This window comes from Erinaceus europaeus, chromosome 10 (genome assembly GCF_950295315.1).
Source record: "Erinaceus europaeus chromosome 10, mEriEur2.1, whole genome shotgun sequence".
Taxonomy (NCBI): domain Eukaryota; kingdom Metazoa; phylum Chordata; class Mammalia; order Eulipotyphla; family Erinaceidae; genus Erinaceus; species Erinaceus europaeus.
The window spans coordinates 1,406,850-1,430,468 of record NC_080171.1 but is presented as its reverse complement, the minus strand read 5'-3'; the positions used below and the strand labels follow the sequence as shown (position 1 = coordinate 1,430,468).

The 23,619-nt window shown below is 52.0% G+C and overlaps 1 protein-coding gene and 1 long non-coding RNA gene across 2 annotated transcripts in view; one reads left to right on the top strand and one right to left on the bottom strand.

The window, feature by feature from the left end:
- Positions 1 to 16,574, bottom strand: part of SVEP1 (sushi, von Willebrand factor type A, EGF and pentraxin domain containing 1) — a 215,554-nt gene extending 198,980 nt beyond the window's left edge. The window contains exon 1 of the mRNA XM_060199027.1: positions 15,401 to 16,574. Coding sequence (XP_060055010.1) covers positions 15,401 to 16,009 — 609 coding nt within the window. The 5' untranslated portion in view covers positions 16,010 to 16,574. The remainder of the gene's footprint in view (positions 1 to 15,400) is intronic.
- A 984-nt stretch (positions 16,575 to 17,558) lies between these two features.
- On the top strand, positions 17,559 to 19,317 carry LOC132540815 (uncharacterized). The gene is made up of 2 exons (XR_009551938.1): positions 17,559 to 18,150; positions 18,349 to 19,317. It is a non-coding gene; the product is annotated as an uncharacterized LOC132540815 (long non-coding RNA).
- The last annotated feature ends 4,302 nt before the right edge of the window (positions 19,318 to 23,619 follow it).

Sequence of the window (23,619 nt, the reverse complement as noted above, 5' to 3'; positions counted from 1 at the left end):
ATGGGTGTTGTTCCCAGTGAGAGACTGGTGGGCAGGGGATCAAGCAAGGAGATGACACTCTGCTCAGTGCAAAAGGTTGTTGGCTGAGCTGGACTCCAGGAGAAAGGAGCTCTGGGGGAAGGAACTTCACGTTTTACTTATCCAGTACGAACTCTGCTTTGGAAATTTAATTTCCAAATAGAATTTGGCTTCAAAATTTCCCAATTTGGAAGGTCAAATTGACCTTTTTTATTTTGAAGGCCCAATGCCAGGATTTCCAATCTACAGATTGGAATAACTCAAGTGTTAACATATTACCAAGAAAGCAAAGTTATTATTTATAATTTGAATCAGTCAGGAAAAAATATCAAGTAATTTTTCTCTGAGCCAGGGCCTCACACACATAGTGTCACTGCTTCCAAGTTAACATTTTTCTCAGCCATACAGACAGAGAGAGAAAGAGAGAGAGAGAGAAAGGACACAGAGAAAGGCAGAGTCATCCCGGAAGTGAACGTCACCGCTTGCCGTGCTTGGCACTGCCAATACCTGGGTCACACCCACAGCAACACATGCACTCTACCTGATAAACTCTCTTTCTGCCCCTCCCTTAAAGATATTTTTATTCATTTATTATTGGATAGAGACGGGGAGAAATTGAGAGGAGATAGGCGATAGAAAGGGAGAAAGAGAGAGAGAGACACTTGCAGCCCTGCTTCACTACTTGTGAAGCTTTCCCCTGCAGGTGGGGACCAGGGGCTTGAACCTGGGTCCTTGTGTCCTGTAACATGTGCACTCAGTCAGGTGCACCACCACCCAGCCCTATTTATTTATTCATTTGCCTGGGACTGAGTGTCTGAACTATGAATCCATCAGTGCTGGCTAACATTTTTTTTAACAGAGATGGGGGGGTGCCTACAGACCTGCTTTACTGCTCACCCAGCTTCTCTCCTGCAGGCGGGGACTGGGGGCTTGAACCTAGGTCCTTGCACAAGGTGTGTCACCACCCTTCATCTCTTTATTTCTTAAGTGGAGAAGTTCTCATGAAAATCTACATAGAAGATGAGCCTTCAAAGCTTTTTAATTTTTAAGACCATCATTTCATGCTCTACCTCTAGGAGACCCAGAGGAGTTGGGGCGGGGGGGCGACAGTCTCAAGTCCTAGTAATGCTAGCTCATCACAAAAAGCTTCTCAAATGCAGACAGAGTGACTATAGGTAAACACGTAAGTATGCAATCTACAGAATGGTTGCCGTCTTGGAATCTTTTCTTTCTATTTTTTCTGGGTGCATAGATTTTATGAAATTGAGCTCACACACACAGTTTTATATTCTGATGGCACGCAGACTCACAAAACATTTAGTCTATCCGGTTTGGCACGTGGCCAAACACTTTCTATGTCTTTATGTCAACTTTGGAGCCTCAGGTGTGAGTCATTTTGCATAACCATTAGGCTATCTACCCTTGCCCCCAATTTCTTGATTATAAAAGGAAGATCTTAAAGTCACAGGGAAAAAACAAAAGGCAAAGACCTGGCTGAAGGTCTACTTGGTAGAAGAGAGTGATCTATAATCACCATTATGATAACTAGTATTATCAATAATAGCTATGAGTATGATTATCATTACCAGGTCCCTGTTATGCCCTGGGGTTGATCTTGGGGCCTCTGGCCTTTGGCAGCAAGCTGAGTCTGCATAACCACGGCATCATCTCCCTGGCCCAGAAGAGACCCTTATTTGGGTAAACGTAAGGAAGTGCGCTTAATCCGATGCAAGGACTGAGTGAGAGCAGCTGGAACAGCTGCCGAGTGCAGCCTGGGAAACGTATATACGACAGAGCCATCTGACCTCAGGGACACACCTGTGTTCAGTCCTGATCGTCTTAAGCACTAAAGGCCTCAGCGGTGTGATCAGTCCTGCTGAGAACTTTGCTGAAAAGGTCTCTGTCACCCGTGTATTAATTTTGAGTTAGATCCCTTTATGAGAAGCGAGGTAGTGTTCATGGACTTAGCATGCAGTGAGACTATCGTGGTCTCTAGTGTCCACACTCACTACAGCTATGCAAGAAAGCGGCCGGCAAAGCTCGGGGACCAGCAGGCACCCGTGAGTCAAGTCTGCACGGTGCCCCGGGCCAGGCTCCCAGGCTCAGGCCCCAGGCCAGCACAGCAGAGCGCCTACATGGGGGGCTTCACAAGCCGTGGGGTCTCTCCTCTCTGCCCCTCACTCACTTCCTCTCCATCGTCCACTCTGTATCTAAAAGAAAAACAGAAAACTGCCTCGAGGAACAACAATGTCACGCAGGCACCGAATCAGCAACGGTGTCATGCGGACACTGAATCCCTGTGACAATCCTGGCGACAAAAACGTAAGAAAGAAAAGGAAGAAAGGAAGAAAAGAAAGAGCAGACAAAGAAAGAAAGGAAAGATGGGAGGAAGGAAGGGAAAAAAAGGAAAATAAGAAAGGTATATTCTGGATTAGAAAAATCTACTGAATAACATTTTTGTCAGTAGGGCTTCTCCATTCTGAGATGATTTTTTTTCAGACAGAAAGAGAAAGACAGAGCCAGAGAGCCAGAGGAAAGGGACAGACGCCGTAGTAGTCAAGCTGCCCCCAGTGCCGGGGAGGTTGGGCGGGCACACGGGCCATGTCCTTGGCAGAGCGGCTGACTGTCCCGGTGAGGCACTGCTGCCCTCTGAACACAGACAGAAGTAACACTTGTTTGGACGTCTCATGAGCAAAGAAAGAAAAGAGCCACGACGTACAGCTTTTTTTTTTCTTTCCAGGAAGACTTTCAAGAAAGTGGCCTTACAAACGTGTCTGCTGTTGCATGTTCTGGTCGCTAACATTCACTGCCAGTGAAGAGCTCCAGCAGCAAACCCAGCCTCGCAGCTACATCCGCAGACTGCTTCCTGTCCACAGCTGGCCTCCAAACCAGAGCCCATCACTTGCTGCATGTAAGCAGATTCCATGCTGGAAAAGGACTCTGCGTGGCCTGGGGAGGTGTGGAAACCAGTCTGAAACATGTGTGGGAAAGGCAGCCAGGACACAGAGCCGGGAATTCCTTCTCCTGCTGGGATCTCTTGCCCTGACTTCTCATGTCCCAAGAGTTACGAAGCGCCAAGCTTTTCTGAGAGCTGCAGTTTCAGTGAGTCGGCTCAGTTAACAACGGCTCATGAATTCCACACTGTAGCACCAGCTGGACTACTTAGAAGCTTCTGGAAAACTAGCTGAACAGTTCCTCAGTCCAAACCCAAGTGGGTCACTCAGAAGCTTGGGCAGAGCACAGGGACCAGGCTGCTCTTGAGGCAAAATGCCACTTTCACCCCAAGCTGGGTGGGTCAGTGCCAGTGCCCTCCGAGCAAGGAAAGAAGTAGGACACCCAGACATTTCTCGGGGTGGCACCAGCTCCTCCACACTGGCCTCTGATCATCTACTTAGCACCAGTCCCCCTGTTCAGCACTGAAGCTCCAGTCCCCCTGTTCAGTACTAAAACACCAGTACCCTCCTGCCGAGTAAGATCTCTGTAAACTAAGGCCGTTCCTGACACCTGTGTTTCCCCAGTGACATCATGTTGCAGAAAAGCTCCTCAGAGAGTAGAGTGTCTATTTCCGTGTGTCCTTCCTGGCCCTGGAGTAAGATGCTGGTAACAGCAGCTCCACCCACAGTCCAGACCATCCCGTCCCCCGTCCCCCGAAGGTGGGGAGACAAAGTCCTGAGAGACACACCCAGAGCTGCTGCACTGCTTCTGGACTCTCACACGGCACAAGCTGGGGGAGAAATGACGGTTTATCACACTCAGGCCAGTTTTACTTCAAAGACTTTAATTGCCTCCTGCAAGGCCTACTCCTGGCTAAGGCCCTGGGTTAGAAGTGAGACTCAGAAGACAAACCAGGGGCAATCACCCCACACCAGGCTCTGCCAGTGAGGATGAGGATGATAAAAACAACACTTTCGCAACGCAACATAAACATGGATTTGAAACCAATATTTGAGAATTAAGATAGTGTTCTCTGCAAATTCAGCACGTGGGTACTGATTTTGCCTGAAAAGCAAATGGGTACTGAAAATCCCTGCCATGGAAAAGCCGTCAGAGGCTTACGAGTGACACAGAGAATGAAGTCTCCACAGTTACAGCTAGACATGAATCGTCTCGGCAGCAAAGAACTCAGCTTCTAAGGCAGTGAGCGTGTCTCGGTGTCTAATCCAGGCTCCGAGAATTTAGAGCATCTGAGTCCAGGGCACATTCTGTGACTCCCCACAGGAGGAGAAGACAAATGTCCCTGTCTCACTAGCACTTGCTCCAACAGCAGGATGACTACAAAAGTCACCATGGCCTACTGTGTCAAAAAGCAAAGTGACCCTGATTGATGGATTTAAATCCTGTTCTAGTGGCATCAAACTTACGTCCAGATTTGACAGACCTGTAGAGGCAATGCACCGTTCTCACTAGACAGAGAGCAGATCACATTCCAGCAAAGGTGTAAGTGCAGGCCAGCATGGATGCAGAATGAAGACACTTTCCCTGAAGCTAGGAAGAAAACTTCCCATCTGCCTTCATTCTTCTGACTGGCTGACAGTCAAAAATCTTGGCAAGCTACACACACACCACCGCCAGGATCATCTTCCCGGAACAGTGAAGAAAGCAGAGCTTATTCTTTTCAAAGGAAGCTCATTCGTTCCTGTTTAGCAGCTACCCAGCCATAGTGACGTGAGGATGTGGGGCTCTGACTTTGTTTTGACATGAAAGGCTTAGGGCCTGCAGGCCAAGCCTCAGAGTCGGACCAATGCAAACCATGCATCTTAGAAAGACAACTTATGGATATGGGAAGAAGCAAGGAGAAAAGTCGTCATGACAAATCATCTATAGAAAGGAAAAGATGGAGCCTGTCCTGTTGATCTTGCAGAAGAAGTCTGCACAATCAAGATTTCCAAGCTTGCCTCCACTCTGCTGCCTGTGTTTCTGGAAGGAGGTGCCACCTACCCACGTCACTGCTGTGGTCCTTGAACTCTGATGCGGGCTAGACTGCGCTGTGCAGCGTCTGGCATAGCGCGCCGCTGTTTACCCGCTCAGATAAAGGGAAAGCGAACAGCCACACATATGTTCCCAGCACGTTGCACAATTCCAAATACCACACTTAAAAATGAAATGGCCCTGTTATCTTTTTTGTTTAGACAGTCCTATGTAGATAGATTAGAACAAATCTCATGCTGGTAAAGGAAGTTCTATATTTGGAATGTTTTAGTATTTATTTATTTTTTCTGATAGGACAGAGACAAATTGAGAAGGAAGGGGGAGGTAGAAAGGAAGAGAGGAAGAGAGACAGACACCTGCAGTACACCTTCCCCTGCAGTTGGGGACCAGGGACTTGAACCCTAATTTTCACTCATGGTAACATGTGTGCCTAAGCCAATGCATCACCGTCTGGACCCTATTGGGAGAATTATTTTTAATGACCTTTATTCATTTATTGGCTAGATATGGCCAGAATCTGAGAGGGAATGGAGTGATCTCTGTCACTGTCCCTAGAGATACAGACAGGAAACCTGCAGCCTTGCCTTACCTTCATGAAGCTTCCCCTGCAGGTGGGGTCTAGGGGCTCAAACCCGCATCCTTGCACACTGTGACATGTTCAGTCAACTAGATGCACCACCTCCCAGGCCCGGAGGGTTTTGTTACATAGGAGAATAAGCTTCCAGTTTTCAGGGGTTAGCTGGAGAATGCTTACCTCTACAATACATGCATTTCTGTGTCTGAGTATGTTTGTCAGACAGGAACAAGCTCAAGGACTCGCTCTTCTGGAGCAAGCAGTTAACCTCAGAGAGTCCCAGTGATTTTCAGCAGTTCCATGCAGACCGGATTACACACCTCTGACGTGACCATGTGGCACAGGCTTCGTGTCTGTCCCACCAGCTTGAGGTCTGTGCAGGAAGTCCTACGCCAGCCCTGCTACCAATGCCATGTATAAACACTGGCCACACACGAGTCTGTCCCCAAATACCAGTGCTCACTAGGGGCTTAGAAATGTTGCCGTGAAGACATCTATGTTTCTGGATTAGATGGGGACTGAGGCCAGGTAACCTCTCCTCAACCTACCTGGAGCCCAATCAAACTGAGAAAAGGAAAAGGGGGCTCCACTGGGGGTGGGTCCAGTTAACATGCACCATGAGAAACCCCTGTTAGAGCACACATAAATCCAAGTGGAAGAAAGACACGGCAAACTTCGATGGCAGTTCCCCCTCTCAAGGTAGGGAAAACTGGGGACAGAGCAGCTTGGAGACAAGCGGAATGTACTCGACTCACTACATTTTAGTTGTTCTTGAGCAAGACTCAGATCCCTGACAGCTGAGCTGGCACAGATCCCGTCTTCCCTGGTGCCCAGGGCCCCTTTTCTGATGGAGTGGGCAGTGACCTGAGAAACAGCCCGCCACTTGGAGCTCAGCAGAGTTTGGAGTGGAGACAAGCGCCCTGCCTGAGGCTGGGACTTCAACAAGCAGCAGCCTCAGCATTGAACTCCCCTCTTCAGGGCCACCGTTGTTCAAAATTCATGAGAGATTTTAAAAGAGCACAAATGAAAACAGGTCCAACAGATGGATAAAATGATGTATAACATTCCTATAAACAGAATTAGCAAATGACACATGTAGAAATAATATTTGACACATACTTGGAAACAAGGGGGTTACTATCATTGAACAGCCAGCCGGACCTTCCAGAGAGCTCACTGAGGTAGTGTCTCTGACCCCAGTTTGAGGTCAAGTCTCATCACACTGAAGGAAAGCCTCTCTCTCCCCTCTCCCCTCTCCCCTCTCCCCTCTCCCCTCTCCCTTCTCCCCTCTCCCTCTCTCTCCCTCTTATATTTATTATGGTCTGGATAGAGACAGCCAGAAATCTAGAGGGAAAGGGAAAACAGAGGGAGAGAGGCAGTGACACCTGCAGCCCTGCTTCAGCACTCACAAAGTTTTCCCCCTGCAGGTGGGGGCTGGGGGCTTGAACCCAGGTCCTTGTGTGTTGTAACGTGTGCTCCACCAGGTGCGCCATCACCCAGCCCCTCTGCCTGTCTTTCTGTATAAAGGAGTCATTTCAGAGTGGTGAGGCCCTGGCGGTGGCAAAGTCAGATGGCAACGTAAGTCACTGAGAAAAAGGACCATGCTCACAAGGAAAAGCCATCCTCCATGAATAATCAACGCATATTCAGAAGCAACATATGTGACTAGTGACACATGAAGACAGATTTAGCTTTACCAATACGATGACAAAATTGGAAATGACTCAGTCTTTGTCTATGAAGTCAGGGGTTGTTCAATGGTGATCACTTGAGCCAGCTTCAGGAGGCCCTACCTGCAGTCAGGGGTTGTTTAATGGTGATCACCTGAGCCAGCTTCAGGAGGCCCTACCTGCAGTCAGGGGTTCAATAGTAATAACCTGAGCCAGCTTCAGGAGGCCCTACCCACATCCACTCGCAGGCAGGGCTCAGCACCCACCTGCAACACACATCACATCCTCATGGTCTCGCTCAGACACTCTTTGACGCAACAGAATCTGTCACTTCAGGAACTTGACTGAGAAGTGAGTGTTATGGACAGAAACGTGGTCATACATACAATACTGTACACCACCTTCCATATGTGATGGTACCTAATGACATGGCTAAAATAAAAGCCAGTCTACAGTGGAGTACTATGTGGCCATAAAAAATGAAATGCACTGGTTTACATCTTACCGCCTTTCAGCCACCAAGTTGCAGATGCTGCCATGACACCATCCTGACTTCCCTGGACAGACAACCTCACCAATGTATCCTGGAACCCCTCCTTCCCCAGAGCCCTGCCCCACTAGGGAAAAACAGACACAGGCTGGGGGTGTGGATCCACCTGCCAACACCCATGTCCAGCAGAGAAGCAATGACAGAAGCCAGAACTCCCACCTTCTGCTCCCCATAAAGAATTTGGGTCCCTGTTCCCAGAGGGGGAGAAATGTCAGGGGAGATGACCAGAGGGCTCTGAACCCCAATTCCATCAGGAGTCTCTTTAGCAAATAGAATTGGGAAACTGGATTGAGACACGCAAGTAACGAGGCTGAACCATCACTTATCACCATGCGCAAAAGTCAACTCCACGTGGATCAAGGACACGGACATTAGGCCAGAAACTATCAAATACAGAGATTAAAACATTGACAGAATGCTTCATGACTTATGATTTATGAAAGCCTTCAAGGATTCAAATCCAACAGCAAAGAAAACAATAGCTATAATAAAGCAATGGGTCTGCACCAAACTGAAGAGCTTCTGCACAGCAAGGTTACCGGCGCCCAAACAGAAAGACGGCCTGCTGCCAGGAGCCATTTCTCTGCTTTATAGATGATAAGCTTTGAGACAACGGAACCCTTCAAGACAAGTGTTAATTCCCCCCTGGGCAGGCCATTTCCCCTTAGGTAAACCATTTATCAGTAATCAAGTGAGTCAACACAAGTGAGTCAACACACAGTTTGGTTCCTGCCATTTGTTGCAAGGAACATTCCGCTTTGAAGTTTGCTCCCCCTCCCCCATCCTCCAGCATTCCCTCTCCTTCCCCAAAGCCTTATAATGCCTGTGAACACAATAAAAATTTGCAGCTTGATCAGAAACTTGTCTTGCTGTCATTCTTCGTGTCTCATGTTCTTTCATTTCAGGTCTCATTGGGTTCCTAGTCCCTGTTCACCACCCTGCTGGTCGGGGCAGCCTGCGGCAAGGGAGCAGACCTTTACATGACACATCAGACAAGGCGCTAATAACCAACATGCATAAAGAGCTCAGTACACTAAGCAAAACAAACAAAACCAAGCAACCACATTAGAAAGTGGGGCCAGGACATGGACAGACATTTCACCGAGGGAGATGTCCAGAGAAGGCGCTCAAAGTCACTGCTCATCAGAGAAATGCAAATAAAGGCACTGAGATACCACTTTACCATGTGAGACTGTCATGCACCAGAAAAGACAGAGACGGCAAATATTGAAGAGGATGTGGGGTGAGGGGTCACTTCTGCACTGCTGGTGGGAGTGAAAGTGGTCCCTCCTTGTGGACAGCAAATTGGACACTTATTGGAGCACTAGATATGGACCTACCCTGCCACCCAGCAACTCCCCTCCTTGGGATTTTCCCAAAGCAAACAAAAACACCTGTCAGAAGAGATCTGTGTGCACCTGTGTTCACAGCAGCACAATTTGTAACCCCCAGAACCTGGAAGCAACCCAGATGTCCAACATCATATGAGGGGCTAAGAAGTATTGTTATATACATACAGGATGGATTACTACTCAGTTGTTAAAAATGATGAGGCTGTCTCCCTTTGGTCTTCTTGGATGAAATGAGGACATCATGTTAAATGAGATAAGTCAAAAAGAGAAAGACGAACACCAAATGGTCTCACTTATAGCAGGACTTAATAAAGTGGGGATCAGGAGGGAGAGCACAGAGTGACACATGAATGGACATGGGGCACTGCAGCACAGCAAAGGACTCTGGGAGGGAGGGAGAGCACAGAGTGAGACATGGATGGACATGGGGCACTGCACCACAGCAAAGGACTCTGGGAGGGAGGGAGAGCACAGAGTGAGACATGGATGGACATGGGGCACTGCACCTCAGCAAAGGACTCTGGGAGGGAGGGAGGAGAGCACAGGGTGAGACATGGATGGACATGGGGCACTGCACCACAGCAAAGGACTCTGGGAGGGAGGAGAGCACAGGGTGAGGCATGGATGGACATGGGGTACTGCACCACAGCAAAGGACTCTGGGAGGGAGTAGAGCACAGAGTGAGACATGGGTGGACATGGGCTACTGCACCACAGCAAAGGACTCTGGGAGGGAGTAGAGCACAGAGTGAGACATGGGTGGACATGGGCTACTGCACCACAGCAAAGGACTCTGGGAGGGAGTAGAGCACAGAGTGAGACATGGGTGGACATGGGCTACTGCACCACAGCAAAGGACTCTGGGAGGGAGGGAGGAGAGCACAGAGTGAGACATGGATGGACATGGGCTACTGCACCACAGCAAAGGACTCTGGGAGGGAGGGAGGAGAGCACAGAGTGAGACATGGATGGACATGGGCACTGCACCACAGCAAAGGACTCTGGGAGGGAGGAGAGCACAGAGTGAGACACGGATGGACATGGGCACTGCACCACAGCAAAGGACTCTGGGAGGGAGGAGAGCACAGGGTGAGACATGGATGGACATGGGCACTGCACCACAGCAAAGGACTCTGGGAGGGAGGAGAGCACAGAGTGAGACATGGATGGACATGGGCACTGCACCACAGCAAAGGACTCTGGGAGGGAGGAGAGCACAGAGTGAGACATGGATGGACATGGGGCACTGCACCACAGCAAAGGACTCTGGGAGGGAGGAGAACACAAGGTGAGACATGGATGGACATGGGGCACTGCACCACAGCAAAGGACTCTGGGAGGGAGGAGAACACAGGGTGAGACATGGATGGACATGGGGCACTGCACCACAGCAAAGGACTCTGGGAGGGAGGAGAACACAGGGTGAGACATGGATGGACATGGGGCACTGCACCACAGCAAAGGACTCTGGGAGGGAGGAGAGCACAGGGTGAGGCATGGATGGACATGGGGTACTGCACCACAGCAAAGGACTCTGGGAGGGAGTAGAGCACAGAGTGAGACATGGGTGGACATGGGCTACTGCACCACAGCAAAGGACTCTGGGAGGGAGTAGAGCACAGAGTGAGACATGGATGGACATGGCCTACTGCACCACAGCAAAGGACTCTGGGAGGGAGTAGAGCACAGAGTGAGACATGGATGGACATGGCCTACTGCACCACAGCAAAGGACTCTGGGAGGGAGGAGAGCACAGAGTGAGACATGGATGGACATGGGGCTCTGCATCACAGCAAAGGACTCTGGGAGGGAGAGAGAGCACAGGGTGAGACTTGGATGGACATGGGGTACTGCTCCACAGCAAAGGACTCTGGGAGGGAGGAGAGCACAGAGTGAGACATGGATGGACATGGGGCACTGCACCACAGCAAAGGACTCTGGGAGGGAGGGAGAGCACAGGGTGAGACATGGATGGACATGGGGCACTGCACCACAGCAAAGGACTCTGGGAGGGAGGAGAGAACAGGGTGACACATGGATGGACATGGGGCACTGCACCACAGCAAAGGACTCTGGGAGGGAGGAGAGCACAGAGTGAGACATGGATGGACATGGGGCACTGCACCACAGCAAAGGACTCTGGGAGGGAGAGACACAGAGTGAGACATGGATGGACATGGGGCACTGCACCACAGCAAAGGACTCTGGGAGGGAGGAGAGCACAGTGTGAGACATGGATGGATATTGGGCACTGCACCACAGCAAAGGACTCTGGGAGGGAGGGAGAGCACAGAGTGAGACATGGATGGACATGGGGCACTGCACCACAGCAAAGGACTCTGGGAGGGAGGGAGAGCACAGAGTGACACATGGATGGATATGGGGCACTGCACCACAGCAAAGGACTCTGGGAGGGAGGGAGAGCACAGAGTGACACATGGATGGACATGGGGCACTGCACCACAGCAAAGGACTCTGGGAGGGAGGGAGAGCACAGAGTGACACATGGATGGACATGGGGCACTGCACCACAGCAAAGGACTCTGGCAGGGAGGAGAGCACAGAGTGAGACATGGATGGACATGGGGCACTGCACCACAGCAAAGGACTCTGGGAGGGAGGAGAGCACAGAGTGAGACATGGATGGACATGGGGCACTGCACCACAGCAAAGGACTCTGGGAGGGAGGGAGAGCACAGGGTGAGACATGGATGGACATGGGGCACTGCACCACAGCAAAGGACTCTGGGAGGGAGGAGAGAACAGGGTGACACATGGATGGACATGGGGCACTGCACCACAGCAAAGGACTCTGGGAGGGAGGAGAGCACAGAGTGAGACATGGATGGACATGGGGCACTGCACCACAGCAAAGGACTCTGGGAGGGAGAGACACAGAGTGAGACATGGATGGACATGGGGCACTTCACCACAGCAAAGGACTCTGGGAGGGAGGGAGAGCACAGGGTGAGACATGGATGGACATGGGGCACTGCACCACAGCAAAGGACTCTGGGAGGGAGGAGAGAACAGGGTGACACATGGATGGACATGGGGCACTGCACCACAGCAAAGGACTCTGGGAGGGAGGAGAGCACAGAGTGAGACATGGATGGACATGGGGCACTGCACCACAGCAAAGGACTCTGGGAGGGAGGAGAGCACAGAGTGAGACATGGATGGACATGGGGCACTGCACCACAGCAAAGGACTCTGGGAGGGAGGAGAACACAGGGTGAGACATGGATGGACATGGGGCACTGCACCACAGCAAAGGACTCTGGGAGGGAGGAGAGCACAGGGTGAGACATGGATGGACATGGGGCACTGCACCACAGCAAAGGACTCTGGGAGGGAGGGAGAGCACAGGGTGAGACATGGATGGACATGGGGCACTGCACCACAGCAAAGGACTCTGGGAGGGAGGAGAACACAGGGTGAGACATGGATGGACATGGGGCACTGCACCACAGCAAAGGACTCTGGGAGGGAGAGACACAGAGTGAGACATGGATGGACATGGGGCACTGCACCACAGCAAAGGACTCTGGGAGGGAGGAGAGCACAGTGTGAGACATGGATGGATATGGGGCACTGCACCACAGCAAAGGACTCTGGGAGGGAGGGAGAGCACAGAGTGAGACATGGATGGACATGGGGCACTGCACCACAGCAAAGGACTCTGGGAGGGAGGGAGAGCACAGGGTGACACATGGATGGACATGGGGTACTGTACCACAGCAAAGGACTCTGGGAGGAAAGGGAGAGGGAGGGGACAGGAAGAAAACTTTGGGGTCTGGTACATAATGAAATTGTCTGCATATGTCAGTGACTGCACTGTAATGCATTTATATATATATATATATATATATATATATAATATATATATAATTTAGCCTTTCCCCCCAGTCCATAAGCAGTGTTTTTTAGAGAGGGGATTATACCTTTATCCCCATTTTGCTTCATTTGTAGTACAAACACTGGCTTGCTATCATCTGCCTGATACGTTTATGTTCCAGTTTTTCAACTGGATTGTATAGCTGTGTGCTTATAAAATGTTACACTCTGTCACTGTCTGTCATCTAAAGTTGACTTCCTTCCCCCAAGCTCAGACGTAATAAAGGACCCAGAAAGAGTGACGGGGCATGAAGGAACTGCATATTAACGTCCCAGAATGGGGGGGCCTTGTGAGGTGGTACAGTCGCTGTGCATGCTATCTCGGCAGAGAAGCTTCCCAGGACTTGGCCACGTGCTGGGCCTGGGCACTGCCTCCTCCTGTCTTAAGGTGGACAGACTTCCCCAGGCTCTGCTCACAGGGGTGTCCTTGGCCAGGGGGACCCTGTTCCTGGGAACCCCGGGGCACCCTCAGTCCTGAGAGGCAGAAGCTGGGCAGGCAGCCAGTGGTAGGTGGTGGGAAGGGCCCTGGGGCGGGGGTGTAAGGGAAGACAGGTCCTGGGGTCACCAGGTCTGGGTCAGGGGCAGGGTCATGGGAACAGCATCCTTGGAACCCATGGCCTGGGGTCGGGGTCCAGGCCAGAGTCGGGGTTAGGGATTGGGGTCCACGCCAGGGTCCCGTGGCTGTGGCTGGGCTTCCGCGGCCAGGGACAGGGGCCCACGGGGGTCTAGGCAGTTGCAGGTGTCACGGGTTGGGGCTGGGGCGAGGCCAGGGTCTCTAGGCCAGGGTCTGGGTTCAGGGTCCCATGGCTGTGCAGTCAGGGTCAGGGTCCTGGGGCCGGGGTTCAGGCCGTGGCCCAGGTCAGGGTTAAGGTCTGGGTCAGGGTTCGGGCTGGGATCATGGTTAGGGTCAGGGTCAAGCTTCAGGCCTGGGTCAGGTTCAGGGTCAGGGTCAGGCGGTGGCCAGGGCCAGGGTCCCAGGGTCCCAGGGTCTGGGTTGGTGTCGGGGTTCGGGTCTAGGGTCAATGTCAGGGTTCAGGCCAGGGTCAGGGTTGTTCTGGGGTCTGAGTAGGGGTCAGGGTTCCGGCAGTGGCCAGGATCAGGGTCCCTGGGTCCCAGGGTTAGGGTTGTTGTTCAGGCCTTGGCTGAGGTTGGTGGTCCGGGGTCAGTGTCAGGGTTCAGGCGAGTGTCAGACCAGGGTCCAGGGTTAGTGTGGGTGCTGGCCAGGGCCAACATCCAGGGTCCAGGGTCAGGGCCGGTTTTTGGGTCTATGGTCAGTGTCAACCTTCAGGGTGCAGGGTCAGGTTGGGCTTCAGGCTGTGGCTGGGGTCAGAATCCCTGGTCAGGGCCTGGGTCAGGATTCAGGTGGTGGCTGGGGCAGGGTCCTTCAGTCAGAGTCAGGGTTCAGGCCAGCCTGGGTCATGGTCTGGGGCAAAGTTAGTTGGGGATCAGGTTCGGGTTAGGGGTTCAGGGTGGCCAAGGCCAGGGTTTCGGCCATGGTCTGGTTCCGGGGTCTGGGTCTGGTGTCAGTGTTGATCCAGGGTCAGGGTCGTGGTTCAGGTGGTGGTCAGGGTTCAGAGTCGGGTCGGTGTCAGTGGTGGCCAGGGTCAGCGTCTAGTGTTGGGTGCAGTCTGTGGCCAGGGTCAGGGTCCAGGGTCGGGTCAGTGTCAGGAGGTGGCCAGGGTAAGGAGCGGGTCAGTGGCTACGACCAGGGTTGGAGTCAGGGTCAGTGTCAGGTGGGGGCCAGGGCCAGGGTCCAGGTCAGTGTCATAGATGGCCAGGGTCGGTGTCCGGGTGGGTGGGAGCAGGTGGTGGTCAGGGTCAGGGTTGGGTCGGTGTCACTGGTGACCAGGGTCGGGGTCCAGGGTCAGTTCAGGCGGTGGCCAGGGTCAGGGTTCCGGGTCTGGCACAGGCAGTGGTCAGGGTTGGGTCAGTGGCTAGGGCCAGGTTGGGTCAGGGCCGGTCAGTGTCAGGTGGTGGGCAGAGTCAGTGTCGGGGTTGGGTCAGGTGCAGGCAATGGTCAGGGTGGGGGTCCAGTGTTGGGTGTAGTGATGGTCAGGGTCAGGGGTGGGTGGGTGAAGGCAGTGGTCAGGGTCAGAGGCCGGTGGGTGTAGGCGGTGGTCAGGGGCAGGGGCCGGTGGGTGCAGGCGGTGGTCAGGGTCAGGGGCCAGTGGGTGCAGGCAGTGGTCAGGGTCAGGGGCTGGTGGGTGCAGGCGGTGGTCAGGGGCAGGGGCCAGTGGGTGCAGGCAGTGGTCAGGGGCAGAGGCCGGTGGGTGCAGGCGGTGGTCAGGGTCAGGGGCTGGTGGGTGCAGGCAGTGGTCAGGGGCAGGGGCCAGTGGGTGCAGGTGGTGGTCAGGGGCAGGGGCCGGTGGGTGCAGACGGTGGCCAGGGTCTGTCGGGTGGTCAGCTCTTACCGTGGCCTGCTGCAGGGCGCCCTTGGTGTAGGTGCCGCCGCCGTGGTAGGTGATGGCCGGGATGTCGCGGGCCAGCAGCGAGCACTTGTGCTGCCGGGCGCGGGGCGCTGAGATGTAGTCCACGCGGGGCACCACGTTGTTCTTGGACGAGAAGGTGACGATGGCCACGCGCGTGGCCGAGGGCACCACCGGGAAGTCAGACAGCAGCTTGCGCACGAAGCGGAGCTCGCTCTGGAAGTTGGCGGGGCCCACGCTGGACGACTCGTCCACCAGGAACACGAGCTCCAGCCGCCCGCTCAGCCCCCGCAGCTGCCGCACTCGCCTCCGGAACGCCCGGCCCTGCCGCCCCGCCGCGCCCTCCTCCTCCTCCTCCTCCTCCTCCTGGTGCTGCTGCCCCGCCTGGCCTGCGCCCTCCTCCTGGCCCGGCCGCTCCACTGTCCTCCCCACAGGGGTCTCTCCGGGCGCGGGAGGCTGCAGCCCCGGGGTCCTGGCCGCCTTCTCGGGGGCGAAGCGGAAAGTGAAGTTGCGCGATGCGGGCCTGTGCTGGAAGGTGGCCCAGCCGGACACGAGCGCCAGGCTGCAGCAGCACAAGGCCAGGCGCAGCCACATCGCGGGGAGCCCGGAGGCCGCCCAGGGGAGGCGGCTGGAGAGGCGGCGGGTCCGGTGGCCTGGGCGCTGGGCGGGGAGGCGGCTGGTCGGGTGGCCTGGGCGCTGGGCGGGGAGGCTGCGGAGCGGTGTCCGGGAGGGACGCGCGGCGCCGGGTGGACTGAGTGCAGCACCAGGCACAGAGCCTGGAGAGAGGCGGGTGGGCTGAGGGCAGTGGCGGGGTCCAAGCTTCAGGCCCCCGCACCCCGGGCCCGCCGCCCAGACTCCTCAGCAGCCCGGATCTGAGGGTCTGCGCCCTCTCCTCCTCTCTCTGTCCTTAGCTCTAGCTGCCACCTCTCCCGGAACTTGTGTTGGAACTTGTGCTGGGAAAGGGGGGCGGCCAGCTAGACCCGCACTCACCTCTCTGTGCCCCTCTCTCCTCTGAGCTCTCTCTCCTCTCTCTCTCTCTCTCTCTCTCTCTCTCCTGCCCCTCCCTCTCTCTCCTCCCCCTTCATTCTCCTGAGCATCCAGACGCATGGAGAGTCCGGCCGAGCCCTGCCTGCCCTGTCTGTCTGTCTGTCTTTCGATCTGTCAGCATGCCCGCCCCGCTGCGAGGCTAGCTGAAGCCCTGATGGATCCCATATGTCTGGCAGGGGCCAGAGGAATGCGCGGGTGATGGAGCCAGATATGGAGAGTGCGGCAGTAATTAGAAACACTTTGTCCAGGGAAACACAAACGAACTGGCCAGGGGGTCAGCAGCATCCTGAGAAGACCGCCAGCCCACCTTCTGTGTGTCTCCACCCCAGCTTCCTGCCCCCAAGCCCTCACTGGAGAGAGGCTTATCTGACTGCTGCATGCCTGTACCCACTAGCCCTGCCTGACACCCTGCCGCCACGCATCCCTCCGGGATTTGCCACAGTGCCTGGTTCATGCATGCGTTTGCTTAGTCGTGTGTCTTCCCATTCTTTCATTCATTCAACAAACATTGCAGAACAGTCCAGTGTGCTGGCAGCATCAGTAATCACAGAAGGATCATTTGCCTTGGACCTCTCTTCCAGTACACCTGGGGAGTAGCCATCCAAGGAGCCCTGAGCCTGCCATTCACACCAAAGGTCTACAGATACATCTAGGTTGGGGTTCCACACAGAGCGGGAATACGGGGCAGCTCTTATGCAGGAGTTCTTTTTTTTTAAATTTCTTTATTGGGGGATTAATGTTTTACAGTCCACAGTAAATACAATAGTTTGTGCGTGCAAAACATTTCCCAGTTTTCCACATTAACAATACAACCCCCACTAGACCGTCTGCCATCCTGTACTCTCCACCCCACCCACCCCAGAGTCTTTTACTTTGGTGCAACACACCAACTCCAGTCCAGGTTCTATGCAGGAGTTTTTAAGGTGCTCAGGAAATAATGCAGAAAGACTTTACCTTGGAGAGCACAGAGAAGCTTTCTCTAAGGAGCTGCGTTGAGCTGACATCTCCAGAGAAACTAAGAAGATCCTAAGTCCCTCTCATGTGCTGTCATCTGTCCCAACAGGTGAGAATCTCAGAGGTCGACTTCTAAGTTCTTCCATCCTGTTATATTATCTGGGAGTGGTTTTTCCAAGCCAAGGTATCTTGGATAGGCCATAGAGGTGGGGCCCTTGGTTAAGAGGGCACAGCTGGGGCTCAGAAGCACCAAACACATCCCACTGCGTCTCTGCAGTGTGTAAACAGGTGCGCCACCACCCGGCCCCAGTAGCTAACATTTCAAGCCCTTTATGTGCCAAACTCCATGGCAGCTTCTGTAAGTTAAGGCTTCACGTGTTATACACACACAGGTCCACAATTGATTTAGGAGTCTTCTGTTTCAAGAAATAGGTATACACCTTATTAAAAAAGAACAGGATTTCTGAGCTTCAATGGCTGAGCTGGAAGGAGTGTAAGGGTGGGATTTCATCTCTCAAAGACTTGCAAAAGGAAGCCAAGCACGATATGAGTCTTCAGTTTTTCTCTAGTTTCTGTTCCTTTTTTGCATGCTACATCTCCTCACTGTATTCATTCAGAAGTATGACTCCAGAGGAAGAAAAGGCCATTCCCCACAAGTTCAGGTTAAAAAGGTTTAACGAGAGGAGTCAACTTTTGGTCAAAATGGTGGCAGCCAAGCAGTGGCTACTGGACCGGTTCCTAGACTGTCGCCTTGCTCCGGTCATCACTGAGAACCACGCGATGGGGAGACGGCTCGCCAGCTGCCTAGACTGTCCCCTTGCTCCGGTCGTCACTGAGAACCATGCGATGGGGAGACGGCTCGCCAGCTGCCTAGACTGTCCCCTTGCTCCGGTCGTCACTGAGAACCACGCGATGGGGAGACGGCTCGCCAGCTGCCTAGACTGTCCCCTTGCTCCAGTCGTCACTGAGAACCACGCGATGGGGAGACGGCTCGCCAGCTGGCACAGAACAACAACTTGAAGAAAGCCCTAATGTTAGCAGAGTTGTTCAATGCTCCTTATGAAGACTGCAGAGCTGTGGTCCTAGGCCTGCTCACTGTATGGGGGAGAGCTGTGGAGGAGGCCGGCAACACACTCAGGGAATAATGAGCAAAGAATAACTTACGGGGAGCAGGCGGGGCACACTTGGCCAAGCACACATGCTACAGTGCACACGACCTGGGTTCAAGCCCCTGGTCCTCACCTGCGGGAGGGAAGCTTCACCAGTGGGGAGGCAGGGCTGCAGGTGTCTCTCTGTCTCTCTCCTCTATCTCTCTCTGCCCTATCAATTTCTCTCTGTCTCTATCCAACAATAAACAAGAATATGTATATAGAAAAGAAACACTTGAGGAAAGGAATCAGTGATGGGGTAGCGCAGTGGTGCACCCATTTCAGCACACCCAGTATGGAGTGCAAGGACACACCCAGGGGCTGGGCTGGAGCCTCTGCTCTCCACCTGCAGGGAGAGCGCTTCACAAGCAGTGAAGTTGAAGAAGGCCTGCTGTCTGTTTGTCTTTCTGTCTCTCTCATCTCCCCCTCCTTTCTCAATTTCTCTCTGTCCTAGCCAATAAAGTAGGGGGAAATGTTGGTCTGCTTCTAAATTCTGCTTCTAAGACCTTCTGTTTTGATCATCACATTAGGTTCATTGTATTACTTACGATGTGGTCTATTTACATGATCACTGTTGTACCTGGGTCCCGCCCTGCCTGCAGGGCGTTGGTTTAATCCCCACTGGTTAGATGGAAGCTTGCTATGTTCTGTTCACACTCTTTTTTTGCTCCGCCCCCTCTCCTAGTCATTTCCTTTCCCTTGCCACTTCCGATTAATATCTGATTAATAAACGAGATACTGCTTCCCAGCTCATCCATGAGTCCCTGGTCGTCTGTCTCCCACCCGTGAAGCTAGAACGGCATCTGGCATCCCAAACTGGGACTGAAAAATGGCGCCTGAACAGGGACTGGCAGGGAATGGCTGCCAGGAGCAGTGGATTCATAGTGCCTGCACCAAGCCCCAGTGATAACTCTGTGATCACATGATGCTGAGCCTGGCTGCCCTGTGTCTGCTCTGAGGGTGCCGTCCTGCCTGGGGCTGGCTGCGATGCTCCCAGCACCATCCGGCCTCTTGAGAGACGCCCCCGCAGGCAAACATGCCTAAGGCCCTGCAGAGAGGTTCCTGCAGTGTTGATTCTCCTTACGGCTTCCCTCACTGGAAGCCATCGTCTCCCCTTGATTTTCTGTTTTATTCTAAGAACTAGCCATTCCATGTGTTCATTTTTCATTACATTTGACTTGTAAAAAACAAAACACTACCAACTCTCCTCTCTTACAGATATCTTGTCTACTATCAGAGCTTGAATTGTCTCTGTGCAGCACGATGGTTTTGAGATTCATCTAAGTTGCTGTGCATGTCTCTGTGTGAACCGAGTTTGCATCAGGATAAATGCCCAGAATGGGGTGACTGAATCATAAAGTGTTTGCACGATAAAATGCCAACCATTTCAGAGTGGTGCGTGAGCCATTATTCAGAATAAGGGTTCCCTTGACTTCACATCCAATATAGCACTCCAGGTCCTGGGTGCGCCTGCTCAGGTATACTTGCTCATGTGCCTTTATGACTTGAGTTTGATAGCACTTGCCTCATTCTGCCAACTCAAGCCTGAGATTGTGCCACGCGGTAAACTGTGTATCTTAAATATTTAATTGCCCAGCTCCAAACTTATCATTTAACTGCTTGTTTTTTTGCTTTTCCTTCTCTCCATGAGGAGAAACTGTGCTTCGGTTGTTCAAGCCTCTCTAGAGTTGCACGTGAAGACATTTATTTGAGTGCTGACTTAAAGTCTTTCTGACACAATTCCAAGCGTTGTGAATCAATGAACATCTCGGAGTGCCTTTTCCCATGAAGGCTGTCTGTAGTAGGGTGGGTGTGGGGGTGGTGTGGCGAGTGATTCTGAGAGTATCCTGGGTATCGTAAACGCAAGCAGATTCTCAGGGATGTTTAGATTCTAGTCTACGTGTTGTTTACTTGAGGAGATTTATGTCCCAAAACCCAACCAGTCTTCCTCGAGCCTTGGCTGCCCTGTCAGTTCAGGTCTCAAGCAGAGCTCCTTGTGTTTCTTCTGTGTGGACTCCAGTGGTCGTCCTCGCCGTGGCTGGGATTCTGTGCAGTCCAGCTGCTAATTCAGATCAGATGTGCACTTCAGCTCGGACGTTCCCAGCCCTTTGCTCTCTGCATGCCCCCTCTTGGACTCCCACGTCCTGGGGGCCCTCAAAGCTGAGGTCTTAGCCCCCCTCTCTCCCACACACTCCCCTAACAGCTCACATTCGGAGCAGGTGGCAAGAAGCAGGAGGCGGTCTGCCTCTTGCCAGGTTTATACTTGCGCTGATCAGAGAGGAGGGGTTTTATGTCCCCTCCAGCTTTGGGCTCCTGCACTGTCCTGTCACCTTGCAGACTCTGCCATCACTGCTGCTGCCAAGAGATTGCCCAGAGTAGAAGAAACAAAGAGGAAAATCAAAGAAAAGAAGTCTCTCTCCAGAGAAGATCACATACTTCTCTGCAGCTCTGTCTGCTCTACTTGACTTTCCATCTGAGGCATTAGCATTAAGTTCTGGGACCTTCAAGAATAAGAAAATGGGGGGGGGGGGCAGGCAGTGGTGCAGCTGGTTGAGCACACACATTTCAGTGCACAAAGACCCAGGTTCAAGCCCCTGGTCCCCACCTGCAGGAGGAAAGTGTCACGGGTGGCGAAGCAGGGCTGCAGGTGGCTCTCTGTCTCTCTCTCTCCCTCTCCCTCTCTATTCTCAGTCCTTTTCTCTATGTCTCTACCCAATAATAAACAAAAAATATGTGTTTATTTGTTTTTAATATTTATTTATTCCTTTTTGTTGCCCTTGTTGTTTTATTGTTGTTATTGATGTTGATGTCGTTGTTGTTGGATAGGACAGAGAGAAGTGGAGAGAGGAAGGGAAGACAGAGAAGGGGAGAGAAAGACATTTTCAGACCTGCTTCACCACCTGTGAAGCGACTCCCCTGCAGGTGGGGAGCCGGGGGATCGAATCAGGATCCTTTTGCTGGTCCTTGTGCTTTGTGCCTCATGTGCTTAAGCCGTTGCGCTACTGCCCGACTCCCTTATTTGTTTGTTTTTAAAGGGAATAAAAAAATGGTAAGAATGCTGTTGGTTCCATGGTATTTTGAATTCTTTTTTTTTTTAATTTCTTCATTGGGGAATTAATTTTTTACAGTTGACAATAGTTTGTACATGCATAACATTTCTCAGTTTTCCACAAAATTTGAATTCTAATGTCTTTTCTCAAGTCACCTACATGATCAATTTCTCTGAGTCCTCCAAGAGTGACTTCCAGGTTCTCAGTACAGCTTCTACTGCTGAATTCAGAGGGAGAGGTGAGAAGGACACAGGTTCCAGCTTACTCAACTCAAACATCATATGAAACAGCAATTTCATTTTCCTATTACTCTTCCAAGATGTTAGTTCGTTAAAAGTTGCATACTTCTTTAAGAGGCTTTAAGAATGTCGTTGAAACTTAGCAGGACATTCACATCAAAGATGTATTTGAAGACTCAACCCCTTGGGCATGGGAAATGAAAATAAGGGGAAATAAATGGTATTACACAAAGTTAAAAAGCTTCTACACATCCAAAGCAAACTATACAAGGATAGTCAGGCAACTGAGTAAATGGGAGAAGATATTTGCACATCAAACATCCAACAAGTGATTGATATCAAGCATCTGGACAGAATTGGTACAGACCTACCAATAATAAAGACGCAATAAAAAGCCAATGAAAAAAGTGAAAAAGTAGGCCAGAGAACTAAACAGTTTTCTAAAGAAGAGATACACATGGCTCACAGACACACGGAGAAATGCTGCACTTCACTCATCATTAGAGAAACGCAAATTAAAACCACACTGAGAGCCCATCTCACAGCTGAGAGATTGGCTCCCATCCACAAACAGGAAATGGCAGCTGCTAGAGAAGAGTGTGGGGAACAGGGGCTCTGCTCCTCTGCTGGGGGGATGCAGACGGGGGCAGCCCCTGTGCAGACTGTGGAAAGTCCTTAGACAAACAGACACGGAGCTACCTTCTGATCTGGCAAGACCACTCTTGGGCATGTATCCTGTGGACACTCAAGCACCAATCAGAAAGGACATAAGCACCCCGTGCTCACAGCTGCATTATTCACAACAGCCAGAGTAGACGCAGCCTAAATGTCCATCATCAGATGACTGGTAAAGAATTATGGGATACACACTCCATGGAATACTACTCTGCCATCAAAAAGATGATATTGTGTCCTTTGGGACAAAATGAATGGACCTGGAGGTGATGATGCTTATAAGATGAGTAAAGAGGTGAGAGACAGCTATAAGATGGTTTCACTCATGTGGAATCTAGAGAGTGGATTCACATAAATTCCCCCCCCCGAAAAAAAAAATCCAAACAAAACAGGAGCAAACACATTGTTTGTAAGACTTGTGAGAGCTCTGGGTTTTCCTGGGAGATGGGAGGGTGGGGACACAGAGCTGTGGTGGTGGGCGTGGTGTGGGCCTAGACCCTGACATTCTGTAACAAACTATTAGTAACAAATAAAATTTATTTAAATAAAGAGGTTTTAACACCTTTCATTTTCTTCATAAATTATCTTTTTTTTTAAAATTTCTTTTATTTAAGAAAGGATTAATTAACAAAACCATAGGGTAGGAGGGGTACAACTCCACACAATTCCCACCACCCAATCTCCATATCCCACCCCCTCCCCAGTAGCTTTCCCATTCTCTATCCCTCTGGGAGCATGGACCCAGGGTCATTGTGGGGTGCAGAAGGTGGAAGGTCTGGCTTCTGTAATTGCTTCCCCACTGAACATGGGCATTGACTGGTCGGTCCATACCCCCAGTCTGCCTCTCTCTTTCCCTAGTAGGGTGGGTCTCTGGGGAAGCTGAGCTCCAGGACACATTGGTGGGGTCTTCAGTCCAGGGAAGCCTGGCCGGCTTCCTGATGGCATCTGGAACCTGGTGACTGAAAAGAGAGTTAACATACAAAGCCAAACAAATTGTTGAGCAATCATGGACCCATAGCTTGGAAAAGTGGAGAGGAAGTATTAGGGAGGTACTCACTGCAAACTCTAGTGTACTTCTGCTTTCTTACTTT